Source organism: Thermobia domestica, chromosome 17, assembly GCF_964235325.1.
Source record: "Thermobia domestica chromosome 17, izTheDome1.hap1.1, whole genome shotgun sequence".
NCBI classification, from domain to species: domain Eukaryota; kingdom Metazoa; phylum Arthropoda; class Insecta; order Zygentoma; family Lepismatidae; genus Thermobia; species Thermobia domestica.
Window position 1 is genome coordinate 103412403 of NC_137470.1, and position 15068 is coordinate 103427470.

Sequence of the window (15068 nt, forward strand, 5' to 3'; positions counted from 1 at the left end):
TGTAGCCCTTATCACTTTGATATATATAAGATTATAATTGAGATTTCACTATAAATGCTTTTCTCACACCATTGACACACTTGGGGGAAGTGTCGCCGGGATAATCCCACGTAGCAATATGGTTGCCGCTCCAGACAGTCCCGAAGAGTTGACACGAGTCTTCAGCGAAATAACACAGTCTCCAAAGTGGAATGCTAATGTTGGAGGCCGCGTTTATAACTATCGCACTAGGTATAAACCTGGTGCTTATTGATTGGGGCTAGCCGTAAGAAAACGTCCTTCGCCGGCTGATAGCTTATGATCCTTAGCACAATATTATACTTGAAGCTCGACGCGACGTGCGTGGTTGCTACCTCGAAACGTGGAGTAACACTCCCCGAACCAAGAGGTTCGAGATACGAACTGCAATGGTCCATTAATCAATGTTGGCAGTTCATTCTTAAAAGCACTCAGGTTAAATCACGTGTATGTACATGCAAATAGATCATTAAAAAAAAAGAATAGACGACAATTTTAGTCCACTGGGCACGACGCACGAGACATTGCGATAGCTCGGGCGTGTGAAAGAACAGATAGCGAACTGGAAAAGTGATGTGACTGGCGACGATCTGACGCTTGAACACCTGGTCTACTCTGATCTTCTCTAATCTACTGCAATATTTCCATAAACGATTAAAGAAAGCACTTAATTCAGTTCCAAATAACTGTAAAATATAGACTGTGCATATTAATAGGTCAGGGAGAAACACTGAAAAGGTTCGTCGCTCACTGAAACGTTCTCACCACAAAGCAATGTTTTAAATATATATATGAAAAAACAATTAAAGACTTCTTTGTCCAGTTGCGTGGGAAGAAAGCAATTCCCACCAAAGAAAGAACTTACTTGCGTCGCAGAACAAAGTATAAATCGAAAAAATAATCACTGTCTTTACGAAATATACAGAGTATCCACAAAAAATACTTCTATAACCTGGTGGCGGCTATAATTTCTAACTGAAGTGCAATTTTCATACGTTGGTGACAAATGATCAAGGAAGGGTGGGAAATTTTTGGGACAATGTTTACTAGTTTAAATTGACCGATGGCAATATAAACAACGCTCAAGAAAAACAGCAAATATACATCAGTGTACTTTACACGTTTATGGGGTGTGGTGGTTTGAGTTTTTCTCCTGTAGATGGCAACGTCATTAGTGGACGTTATTGAAAGATTGGACAATATTGAACGCAGAGTTATTGTCAACAGGATGAGGCAACATGGCATACGTTACGTGACAATATAGCCTCGATAGAAAGGTTAATATACACAGTGTGTCTACTAAAGTTTGTGTGTTGTGCATTTTGTGAAGAATTCACAAATTTATGTTCCGAATTTTCTGAGTTACAGTGATTTCAGTGTTTTTGTTCGTTGTTCTTGGATAGTGAAGTGGAGCAGAGAGTAGCCATCAAGTTTTGTGTAAAACTTGGCAAAACAGCCATGGATACAAAGTTCCAGATAAAAGTACTTATTTTCCGTACTTCGAATGTAAGCATGATTCTTTGTTAGGGGAAAGGAAGGGATTAAAACTCGCAAAAGAGTAGTTAAAAAGGGTGAAAATGCTTAAGAATAATACACTGTGAGAGTTGTCAAAAATATACATTAGCCTTCTCTATATTTCGTTAGAAGGTAGAGGTCCTAAATGTAACCGAGATAATCCCATTTAGTTGTTAATTTTTAACCTGCTGGGCGCACGGTCTTTTAGTGGTAGAGCAATTATCTCTGGTGCGTGGAGTCCCTGGTTCGATCCTCGGCCACGTAAGTTTGTGGTGAACAACATCATATCCGTGGGTTTTTTCGAGGTGCTCCCGTTTCCTCCCACTTTCTCATTCATCAATTATTCCATCATCGTTCACTTACTTTGATCATCGTCTCCCTTAGCCTAAACGCATAATTGTGGGACGTTAAACTAAATGTTTCATTTCATGAACACATTTGGTCCTCTTGGTGCAAGGGTTCTAAAATTAAAACGTCTTTAATGATTCTATGTTCATGTGAGTGACTTAAGATGGTGAACAAGGCCACAGAATAAGTGGTTGAAGCTATACAGGAGAAATATACAGTCGCAACCAACAAAATGTTTCACTTATCTCTGAATGATTTTGAAGCCGGCCTTATATTGAGCAGAAAACAGGACAACCAATCCGAGCTTGAGTACTGTGAGCAACGCAACAAATCCGTGTACCATATACTCACTCAAGCACGTGGTAGGCAAAGGCATCTCTATTGGTGTGACAGAGACACTGTCAGTGCGCTCAGGTCTCTCTCTCTCTCTTCGCATCCTCTACTCTTTTGGCTTGGTTGACCTATTTCTGGTTAATATGTGGCCAGCCTAATGTTTGAATACATGATATTGGATTTTTTTTTATTAACTCCAGGATAATCGATACTACCATAGGATATTTGCTGTTTCTTTTGATCTAATTCTGTACAAATTTAGTCGATTAGTATCGCACTAGTATGTTGAATATGATGATAAGTGTTTTTTCTTTCTAAGTGTCTCAAACTCCAGAGAATTGCAAGATACTTTTGTATGTGTATGTAGCTGACTTGTGAGGATCCGAAAATGTGTGGAAAATTGAGTACGGGTGACATAAGACATAGAATTGGATCATCAGCATCATTACTGCCCTGGCATCATTAGCGGACCATGTGTTGCAAATTGAGAAGTGTCCACGCGCACTATGATCCCTTACTAACTGACTCTTTCGTCTTCATCTAGAAATTGCCCATGTTCCACCGTTAGCAGCAATATTCTTCCTGTTCCTATTTTCTCGTTTCAGCACACCTACCACATCCCTTAAAACACAATTTCTTCCCCAATAGAAGTAGATATGCAGATGTTTCCAATCCTGGTTCGTAGAGTAGAGTAGTATAGCACACTGATCGACATTGTATTTTTTTTTTTAATATTTATTATTAATAATAACCCTATTGATACTAGCTTATAGAATAAGTTCTATAGTAAATTTATGTTATTATTCTTCTTTTCAGGTAGTCCGATATGTATCCTGGAATGAGTTTGTTCATCACATGTTAGCCAAAGGAGAAGTCGAAGAAGTAGTAGTGAGACCTGATTTTGAAATTGTAACAATTGTTCTTCATGATGGTGCGGTTATAAAAGGAAGACGAGTAAGTTACTTTCTGTTTTCTTTGTGTGTAAAATTGAGGCAGAAGCTAAGATGTCAGTGAAATTTTCCAAAAGAGCCTAACCAATTGTGCAAATAGCTTAATGTTTTACTATATATAACTATAACTCCCAAGTTTTGGTGGTAAAATTGTAATACAGTAACTCAGAAATGCTCAATGGAAGTTCCCTTTGTTACCCTGCGTACATCAATTCGGTAATACAATTCCTCCCAAACACGTTTCAGCATGTTTTCATCAACACTTTGGACTGTAGCAGTAGTGACTTGCAGTTCACCGACATCTTGGGATAGAAGTGCTTAGTACACAATGTCTTTGAGATATCCCCAGTGAAAAAATCTCAAGGGTTTAAGTCCGGTGATCTTGAATTCACGAAGTATCTCGACATCTCCTTCAGACATGGAAGGCCAGCCAGACGATTTTTCCTTGCAAATGCATCCAGTTGTCTTGAATTGTTGATACGACTTGCAAATGGAGCTCTTTGATTGTGATTTTTTTTTACGAAACTCACGTTGAACACTCACAATAAACCGACTAACGTAAAATTGTAGGACGCAAACTGCTTTATTTTCACCACAGGCAGTCGTCTTGCTTGCATCTTTTTACTCTACCAGCTGGCGAAAGAATTCCAAACTAACGACTGTGCCAAACAAAACCCGAGGATGTGGTCGAAAGTATTTCGACACAAATGTAATCATCGATAAAGTTCTAACGCTAACATACTAATTTTTTTTATCGTTCAAATAATTTTGAAATGCACTGTATAAATCGTAACAAAAATTATGACGTGTAGCGTCTTGAGTTGCACGTCTAGCTATACGTCTTGAGTTGCACGTATAGCTTTTAATAAATATGTACTAAAGTGGCCTACAGGAAACAATGATATGTGGCAGTTTATTGTAGTTCAATATAGATTGCATGTGGATGGACAAGTTCGTCAAATATAATTCAAATTTCAATGCTTTTATGCTCATACTTTTTGTAATCTCACTTACTCTTTGCGTAATGAAACTATTATGTTTCTTGCATTGTCGGACATAAGTTCCTCTGATCTTCAGCAGGTATAGAGGTTTAGTAATTGAGCGCTCACCCCTTGTGCAAAAGGTCCCTTGTTCTATCCCACACCATATGAATTTGTAGTGAACATCGTGTCCGAGCATTTTCTTCCATATTACACCAATTCCTCATGTATTCATAAAGCACCCGCTGACCAGGCACTAAATATACTTAAAAATTGTAAATCAGTTTCGACTAACATCATGGTCTTCATCAGACACGTTATGAAAGTACAATCCAAGGTGAAAGTACAATAACTTTAATATTTAAAAAAAGTGAAAGGAGGTCATGCCCACTTTTTCCAGAGCCAATCAAGTTTTCCCTTCACTTTTTATATCTACTTATACGAAAACGTATTTTTTTCTTTATTAGTGGGTGTGACTTTCTGTTTATATTTAAGTTGCTATCTTGGTTTGTACTTCCATAACATGTCTGATGAAGGATATGATACACAAGTTTTTAAATATACTGCAGTATATTGTTTGGTAGAGTCTAATAAAAAGTCTGGGAACGCACCACTATTTTATTATATAGTATCATAAAATTTACGAAGTTCTTGTAAATAATACAAAGTTTTTCCAGTGTGGAGACAAAACTTCAGCACACGAAAAGTGGCTTCAGATTCAAAAGGTAAATGTCCTAGCCTACAGCGGCGTAGGACGGTGATTTAAAGAATATCTCCCTTACTCAAGGTAGTTTCAGAAGATAGTGTAGCTAAGGTGCTCACTGCATCTTTTGGAGTAGGTAGTTATAGGAAAACCCCTTAGCCTATGGCAGCTTCAGGAGTTAGGATTTAAGGAAATCTCCATAACCCAGGGCAGTCTCGGGAGATTGTTTAGGAATGGTGGCGATCAGCACTAGAACTGATGTGCCTATCCACTTGAGGTCTTCTTTTATAGTTGTTCTCTGAAGGGGAGGTCCGTGAGGAGAGAGTCGACCGTCTTTGATTTCCTTCCGAACCATCTTGGTATCCTCTTTTCATCGTCTGCTGGTGATTATGTTTTGAATACAATACACGTATTCCATGTGTTTATAGTAATTGCTTACAAATGAGGGTAGAGAACCTTACAATATTTGGTGGTTTGGTCAGTGTGTCTTTTATCAATACATGTGGAATATATCCAAAGCTATAATGTATAATTAGGGTTCCAGGTTCAAACCCTGCTCCCGCCAAGTGAACTTTGTGGTGACAAACACCGTGTGCGTGGATTTTCTCGGGGTTCTCCCGTTTCCTCTCACTTTCTTCATTCCACCATTTTATTCATCTCTCATCATCACCGTCTCCTTTAGCCTAACCGGCATAACCGTAGGACGTAAAGCTCAAAGATTTCATTTCATTTTTATAATGTATAATATACACAAATTTGTCTGTAATGGTTCACTCCCATTGGTCATTCGTTTCCTTTAGCGTAAAAGACATATGCATGGAACGTTAACATTGGTGAAAACCTGCACCATCCTTGTTTTTTTGAATCACTGAATTATATTGGAAAGTATACTCCCCTTTTCTTTGAAATGAACTTGAATTTTTAATGTTTTCTTTTAAAAACCTATTTAAATATCCTCTCTTCGTGAAAATTAAATTGTGCGATCTACAGGATGGTCCGGAACTGGGCGTAGCCCCCTTTAGTTTCAACAGTAAGTGTTAGTTGTGGCAGAATGTCTGTACACAATTACCTTGAAGTCTTAAGAGTCATAAACGTCGGTATGATCATCATCCATGTCGTAACACAGCTGAATTCTGCGCCAAGTTCTTGCAGATGTTTTGCGGAGAAACTCCGGAGTAAGGAGGGTGAAGGTGTGTTCCACAGCTGATCGTAATTCCTGCGTTGTGTGATATCGAGTGTTTCTTACTTGTTGCTTTATGAAACCCCAGATAGCATTGGCTGGTGTCGTCAGATCTGGACTTCTTAGAGTTTATGCAAATGGGGGGAGGGGGTGCGCCCAATTCCGGACCATTCTGTATAATTTTATTTATAACTAGTGAAACTAGGCAATCTGCCGCCCCGTGCAATGACATCATTTCCCACTCCTTCCCTTTCTCCAGGAAGAACAAATCTTAAAAGCCATGATTTTAAGTATGTTACCACCATTATTGACAACAAAGGGGAGGGAAAGTGCACTTGCACTGAGAAAGGCCTAAACAATACGAATATAATCTCGTTGTGTCTATTTTTGTTTTCTTTAAATAGTATGTTAGTGAAAGATAAAGCAAACATACCTGCAGAGGAAAGATAGTAAACCTTTTTATAGAATTTAATATCGAGCTTCAATCTCAATATATCAGTTTGAAATTCCAGTGCAACTAGCTCTTTTATCTTTATTTCTTGATTTTCTTTCTATATGTGTTAATTAAAAAAAATATAAAGAATACACTACAATTCTCACTACACCCACTACAATTCTCAATATGTTTACAGTAACCTTTAATTAAAAAAATAAATCATCTTCATCGTAAGAGAATTTACAGTTCCCATAGCAATAGTTGTCTCCTGTTTGGGAGATGATGCGAACCCAGGAAGCTCCAGAACATGCGCCTCACCAAAGAACATGCCAAGTGAATCGCTATGCTTTGTACATGAAATTAATGCATTTGGTAGCTTATAAAATCGTAATGATTTATAATATTGAACTCGAATCATATTAAAAATAAATCCTAATTATAAACGGCAAACGTCTCTTCGTCACGTAGTCCTATAATAAACAGTCACGCTAATACATAGTGTATCAATAAAAGAGTTTACAACTTTGAAAACTCGTTTATTTAGCTGGGGCCGCGGTGGCTCAGTGGTAGAGCGTTCACCTCTGGTGCTTGATTTTCCGGGTTCTATCCCAGCCCCCGCCAAGTGAACTTTGTGGTGGATAAACACCGTGTGCGTGGGTTTCCTCGGGGTTTCCCCGTTTCCTCCCACTTTATTCATTCCACCATTTCATTCATTACTCATCATCACCGTCTCCTTTAGTCTAACCGACATAACCGTGGGACGTAAAACTCAAAGATTTCATTTCATTTTTTCATTTCGTTTATTTAGCTTTCATACATGGTTTCGGGATCATTATGTAGCAAAATACATCAGGTTCTTTTACCTTATACCTAAAGAGGTTCAATGCGACTTTCATTGGTGATGCGTCACACATCCCATCTGAAATCAATTTCTTGCCAAACCCGCGGAAGCATGTCACATGTGACTTGTTCAGTTGCGAGATAGATCCTATCTCTGAGCTCTGATAAAGAAGCCAGTAAATGTGGAAGAAACACGCCAAACTTATGTGTGGGACGCCCATCTGTCGGGAAGCATACCGGGTTGATTTTATAGGACTGTTCACAAAGCTTTGTGTCACTTGCTCTACAACGTATTCAGATGTACGGGGACGACCTGAAGATTTATTGTATCTTACCGAACATCCAATTTCAATGAAACACTTATGCCACTGATAAATAGTAGGCCTACTGGGAGGATCTTTGCCATATTTGTGCGAAAATTACGTTGCACAGTTGTCGCAGACTTGGATTCTTCAAACCAAAACACACAGCAAGCAAGCTTGAGACCAGTAAAGGCAGCCATCTTTGCTGCAACTGCCGCTAGCGCTTGCTGTGGCTTGTTTCTGAACTAATGTACTACGCGAGTAAAAACTTGTATTTTGCTTCAAAATGACACCAAAACCATGTCTGTAAGATAAATGAATAAATCAATATGAGTCTTCAAATTTGTATGGTCCTTTTTGATACCACCCTGTAGATGTTGCTACATGCGCTAGGGGTGTTCAAACTTCTGAGGCAGTTTTTCAGTTTAAAACTATTGTGGCGATTTAATTACAACTTAAAAATTGCATATTGTTTCAGTTTAATTATTTTAAAATAAGAGCCGCAACCATATTCAGATTTGGGCATTAATCTTTGTGTAATCGCATGTTAGCCAGCTAATAATCTAATTGCATGTGTTTGGTACAGACATGGTTTAGTTACTATAACCAGTCTCATTTTGTTTATGTATGCAGGGCAAAAGTAATGTATTCTTTGCACTTTCAGCTATTTTGATGTGTCGCTCTTTTGATGATGCAGCGAGCCGAAGGCTTTGGGGAGCAACAGGCTTTTGTAAATGAAAATTTTGTATATTCAGGGTGTTTCAAAACAACAGTGACAACGTTTGGTAGGTGATTCCTAACACCAAGATAAGGCAAAAAAATATAGACCAACCTGGGTGCACAAATGCTTCCTTTCGGTGTTATAGGCTGCCGAAAACATGAAAAACTTAACTTTAAAGGTCCATAGCTCCCAAACTATGGGATCTACTGCACTTGGGTCAATACTTCATTTAGAAATTAGCATGTGCCCTATTCAAATATCTGTGTTTCAGAATCCTGTGGTACTTCCACAATTTTTATAGGGGTAGTTGGTGAGTAATTAGGATTATATGCCCGAACCAAACTGCCTCTATAAAAATTGTTACAGAAGAACCTCAGGATTCTGAAACATGTATTTTAGGATAGCGCACGTGTTAGTTCCTAAGTGAAGTCTTGATCCGACTACGGTAGGTCCCATAGTTTAGGAGCTGTGGACCTTTAAAATTCAGTTTTTCATGTTTTTGGCAGCCTATAACTCCGAAAGGAAGCATTTGTGCACCCAGGTTGGTCTATGCTTTTTGTCTTATCTTAATATCAGGAATCACCTCCCAAACGTTGTCGGTGTTGTTTTGAAACGCCCTATATATAATGAATAGATGTATGCCATCATTTCTTTGTCCATAATTTTCTCTGTTCTTTAATTGGTTTTTAGTGTGATGTACAAGTTTATTTATACGTTTGTAATATGGTTCGTACCTCTTGAACCACGCGACCGATCTCGATCAAATTTGCCACATAGATGAGGTTCGAACCACGGATGATTTTTTAAATAATTTTTCTTTGACTGTACAACTTAGAGGAAGAGGAAATATCTAAAGATGATCGAAAATGACTGATATTAATGTCGAATCCATAGTTTTCGGGGTCGCTGAGACGAAAGTGGCACTTTCGATGCTGTTTAAATCCAAATTCAGCTCTTTTAATTCAAAATGAAACGTATTCTTGCCGTGCGAAGAACGGGTATTCTGCTATAGAGGAACCAACAATAGAAGGTCTCTGACAGCTCGCAGCGGCGGGGCTATTACTCAGGTGTTAAGGCTTTTTCGGTGCATCTATAATAACAGTTTTCTTAATAATGTAAAACAGAGTGACGGTGGTTGCTAATACCAGTACCAAACTAAGGGCTGCATTTTCCCTCCGCAAGTAAAAAGAAACTTCAGAGACTGTCTCATGATGGCTCCTCTATAGTAAGAAATAAACTAAAGTTTGTAAGTATTCTAGAATATATTGGTTGAAATTCTTGTTTGTAGTGTGTCTCAAACGCTATTTTCGTTTTTACAGATAGACCATAAGGCTTTCCACATGAATATTGCTGATTTGAATAGATTTGAAGAGAAGCTACGAAATGCGGAACGAAGCTTAGGAATAAGAGCAGATAATGGAATTCCTGTTGTGTATGAAAGAGATTCGGATACTGCTGGAAAGGTTATCGCATCTATGATTATTGTTGGCCTGTTATTATCCATATTATCTCGTACGAGAACCATAAGACCACGGATCAGCATGGATGTTTTTGTAAGTACAAGCATCAATATTTCTTACTGTTATGCAAAAGTATAATTGTTTCTTGAACAATATGCGTCCTAGACTACGACAAGATAGTAAACTTGCAACCGATAAATAATTGTACGAACAATAACAAACTCAAATCAAAAGTTTTTGATTACTGTTGAATTAACTGCAATTATGCTTACCTTGGACCATGCTCTCACGCTTTCGTTACATCGAGTGCTGATTTGCACATTCTCGGAGCGTGGCTTACATCCTCTCGCTCTAGTCGTGGAGATAAAGTGCTCCTGATGCGTTTGCATATCGGACACTCTCATCTGACGCATAGATATTTGCTGTACCCTTACCTGTGATTTGGGTAATGATGATAGTATTGTTGGCTGGGTACTTCAGTTTCTTAATGCTTCTAAGGTTGCTCACGTTATCAGAGCTTTTTAAGTCTGCTTTTTTTCTTTTTGTTGCTGCTACGCTTTTATCGATTTTTCTACCTTTTTATTTCATTTTTTCTATATTTTTTTGTTATTGATATATATTTCATTCCATATAATTATCTTCAGTTTTTGATTTTTGGTGGCGCTTTTTTGTCCTTTTTGATATATTCGTTTTAACTTTCTCTTGCTTTTTATTGTTGCAGTCTGTGTTCGAGCAATCGTGACAGTCGTGACGGGGACACACAGCCTTGATGCTGACGTTCCCATCACCCATTTAATCAATCAGTCAATCAAAGCTTTTTGAGTTACATTCATATATATACCCCTTTAGTATTTTAACGTTTTCTTCATTTTCCCATGTTTGCACAAAATGACATTTCTCGGTGTAGAAAGAAAGAAAGAAAGAAAGAGAATAGGAGGAAGAAAGAAAATAAATAGAAAGGAGAAAGTAATATAGTCTGAACGATAGGAAAAACAGTGTAAGAGGCATCATCATATGACAGGACATAGCATGAATTGCACCTATGGAACTCTTTTCCGCGCGCCCTGAATTTATTTCAACTTTCCGGTAGAATTTTTTGTATAAATGAAACCATTTTTTTTTATTCCTTATAAACCAAAATGTATCGATGATTTTAATGTTGGGAAACGTGCTGGGCGACTACAGGAGAGCCACACAGTCAAGATATCACATGGTGGCCGTGATCCTTGGGGTTATTTTCTTTTTGGTAGATTAGGCCATAACCCAATTGAACAATAACCCACTACGCGAAATGCAAGAGGTCGCATTGTGTTCTCCAAGATATCCTCATATTGGAAGCAATTATGTTAACACTGTATGTGACAGACAGGACACATGCCATGATCTGAAAAACATCTTTAGATCATACATCTCACGCCTCCACCGAATTGCGTCTAAGTTTAGTGGTTAATATTAGGTTAAGTCGGAATCTTACTGGACAGCTTACATGAATGACCGCATTACAGCCTAAGCGTGAAAATCTGCTCTCGTTATTCCAGAGAATCGTAGGTAATTCTTGATGAGTCACACTGATAGATACCCGCAAGGTATTACGATTCCGTTGTAACACCATAGAGCCATGGGGAACTGACAGAGTTTACCCGTCGTCTTATAATGGGCCATTGGGAGTGTAGCAAAAATCAGTGCTTGTTATGTGTTCTCGGTCTATCCATCTGTTGTATTCTCAATTCGACAATCCTAAATTCTCTGATGCTTCGAGACTTGGAAAACAGTAGAGATCGCAACACCGAACTGATTATCATTTCAATCAAATAAGGATTTCATATATTACGAGGACTGGAAAGAAATTATTGGTAACGCTGTTGTCACATTTCTTACGAACAAGTGACCTATTGCAGTTTCAAGCGTATATAGAGGAGAGACGTAGCTGTTTAATACTCTCACTATCGCTAGTGCACTGTGTGTAAATGGACAAATATAAAACTGTCGAGTAGTGGTGTGAAATTAAATCACCTTAAAGCTATTGTTTGTAAGAGTGGACAGCGTGCATAGGTGAAAATAGGAAGCAGGAGTGGGAAGGAATGTCGTTCATGTCTGTGAAAATTATATCAGTGAAGTTCTGCCATATGAGATGGTTTCCCCGTTTGGTGTTAATCTTTTGACAAAGGCTGGGACAGTTCTACACAGTGCGTCCTTGTTTACAATGCTGCGCGTCTGTGAAATTAAGCAGACGGTGGGGATAGGAGGCACTGGAACACCCTTCATATTCCCCGATGTGAACTTCTGCTTAATTCCATCTATTCACGAAACTCGTCAACTTACGAAGGTAACAGTGGTTTTCATATAAAAGATGCCATCCTGTAAGCAGTAGGGCATTCTTTCTCTGACATCAACAAACATAACCATACTATTTGTGTATGTCCTCCAGAAATACGGCAGAAAGCTATAAGGATGACAGGTATTACGTAGAAGGAATGTGAAACTGTGGCCTCGTATTTATAGGTATTGTTGCCACTATCCCAGTAGCACATGTCAGTTTGTCATTGATGGGTAAATCAAAAATTGTGATGTCGGACAACATGGATTTTCTATGTAGATGTCACCTCGAACGGTTAACAATTCGGCCCATTACACATGCCGATGCCAATTGATGTTGTCTCGCATTGTCGAATTGATATTGCTTCTAGATATTGATCGACGTCAGTGTTAGATGTGGTTTCATATCGGTACTAGTTGTCGATCGATATCACTAATAAATGAAGATTGATTGATCACTGCTAGATACTGGTGGTTGATCGGAAAATGATATCGGTTATTTTAACGTCCACTACCATATTGATAGGGCTGCAAATCCTAAAAGTGAACATTTATTTATTACACATAGTATCCGCAGCAGTCGTACAGAACAGAAAACTTTCGAACTATTGCACATAAGAAAATACTAATAGTATGTTTGTCTATCTTATATTAGGACAAATATATAGTATCAGAATTTTCTAATGTGCAGTATCTCGGTAGTTTTCGTTGTTCTATAAGACTGCAGCAGATACTAATCGTAATAAATAAATGTTCACTGTTAGGACTTGCAAGTGTATCATATGGTAGTAGGTGTTACGTAAGCGATTCGGTATAATAATAATGAAAAAAAAATCGAAAAAAGTTTAAAGCGAGATATTATAAGATAAAACACAAATTGAATGAAAATTTATGAACAATAAAGAGTGAATACTGAACAGTGACATTAACGAAAGCAGTTGGCAAAATAAAATAATTAAGTGAGCATCAGATCCAGTTTTTATGGTGTCTCACTGGGTAAGAATTGGTTTAAATAATTCTCCTAATAACATATCACATCCTTATTTTTTTAATTTATTTTTTTTTTAACTTGTGTGTTACCGTTTTTAGGGGTACAAAATTATAAAGAAATTGAAACTTTTGTCTTTCTTTATTATTTTTTATTCTTCTGAAGACGTTAAGAATGAGGCAAGTGATGACATAAATGTCATTGTTATTAGGAGAAACATATTTTAGGCATGTGGAGTCCTTTAAATTTGACACAAGCAAGCAAATTTCCAAATAAACTGATGGAAACGCATTTAAGGAAACCCAATATGAATTCACAGCATAAGACCTAAGATGAGGAGGAATGTGCCACCATAGCAAAGTCCCACGTGTGAGTCCCTCTATGGTGAGTGTGAAAGTACAGTTCACTTTTCATCTGTAAATAAACAGATACTCACATGATCAGTACTGTCCTTTAATAAAATGAAGTTGATAAATATCACAACTTTCCATTTGCGTCTTCATTACAGTTTCCCCTGATACCACAAAAGAGTCTTACGGCAGTCGGTTTGCTTGGACCTCCAAATTAATATAAACATGAACTTACAAACACATTCTGTAGTTAAGGGGCCGCGGTAGCTCAGTGGTAGAGCGTTCACCTCCGGTGCTTGGGGTCCCGGGTTCGATCCCAGCCCCCGCCAAGTGAAATTTGTGGTGGACAAACACCGTGTGCGTGGGTTTCCTCCCACTTTCTTCATTCCACTATTTCATTCATTACTCATCATCACCGTCTCCTTTAGCTTAACCGGCATAACCGTGGAACGTAAAACTCAAAGTGTTTTTTGCATTCTCTAGTTAAATGTCGTTCGAATCGAACAACATACGGGTTGTTCTGAAATAAGTTTTCACCAGTGAATATCATTAGAAACAAATTCTAGATCTTAATGAGAAATCTTTGCAGTAGTGAAAGACTGCATAATTGGACATTGCAGCAGTGGATGTTTATTTTTCAGTGTACAAATTCTGCTATTGAGCTAGAAGTTACGTCTTCCAATTTCCGTAACAATCGAAAACCATTCCATTCTCTTCCCTCTGTACATCATATTACATCAGTAGCAGGAATATCCTTGAATTTCATCTGTACAGCACCTACAAAAGTTTAGAAAAATATAATTAATACTTGAATACACAAACAGTGAAAAAATACATGATTGGACCGGGACTCAAGCCGGGATCTTCAGCGTATCGTGCTGATACGTTAATCACTACGTTATCCAATCCGCTCCCAGAACAACCATGCACTCTGTCACTCTTCGGCTCCTGCCAAGTGAACTTTGTGGTGGACAAACACCGTGTGCGTGGGTTTTCTCAGGGTTCTCCCGTTTCCTCCCACTTTCTTCATTCCACCATTTCATTCATTACTCATTATCACCGTCTCCTTTAGCCTAACCGGCATAACCGTGGGACGTAAAACTCAAAATTTCATTTTCATTTCATTTCTCTCACTCTTCGATGCTCTTCCAGTCAAACCACGTGGCTTGAACAACAACCTATCTGTTGTGCTTGGACAAATCCAGTGTCTACATTGGGAACACCGCAAATGGTTACATTAATGAAATGAGTAAACAACCGATTTAAACTTATTATCGTTGTATTATTGAATTCGCACCTGCAGAGGATTTTTTTGTGTAGGGACCTCTTCCACTAGGAATGAATGCTCTACCATTGCGCTACTGTAGGGTTTCTACTGGTCAGGGAAATCAGGGAAAATGATGCAAGTCAAGGGAGCTTAGGGAAGAAGACTGAAAACCAGGGAAAGTCAGGGAAATATAAAATATATTTTTTCTAACATTAGTTGTACATCAATTTCAGCTTAGCCAACAATTGTAATATATGTTTGGTTTTTATTGCTGTTTTTTTCTTGTGGGTATACATTAATGATCACAGTATGGGACGTTGCTCAGATTTTTATGGAAGGTAAGTGGAATGTACGTATGAGC

General features: G+C 38.1%; 1 protein-coding gene across 2 annotated transcripts in view; it reads left to right on the plus strand.

Moving 5' to 3' along the window:
- Positions 1-15068, plus strand: part of Spg7 (SPG7 matrix AAA peptidase subunit, paraplegin) — a 109957-nt gene that overhangs the window by 26530 nt on the left and 68359 nt on the right. For both annotated transcript variants that reach the window (XM_081743745.1, XM_081743744.1), the window contains exons 3-4: positions 3031-3168; positions 9646-9879. In XM_081743745.1, coding sequence (XP_081599871.1) covers positions 3031-3168; positions 9646-9879 — 372 coding nt within the window. The remainder of the gene's footprint in view (positions 1-3030; positions 3169-9645; positions 9880-15068) is intronic.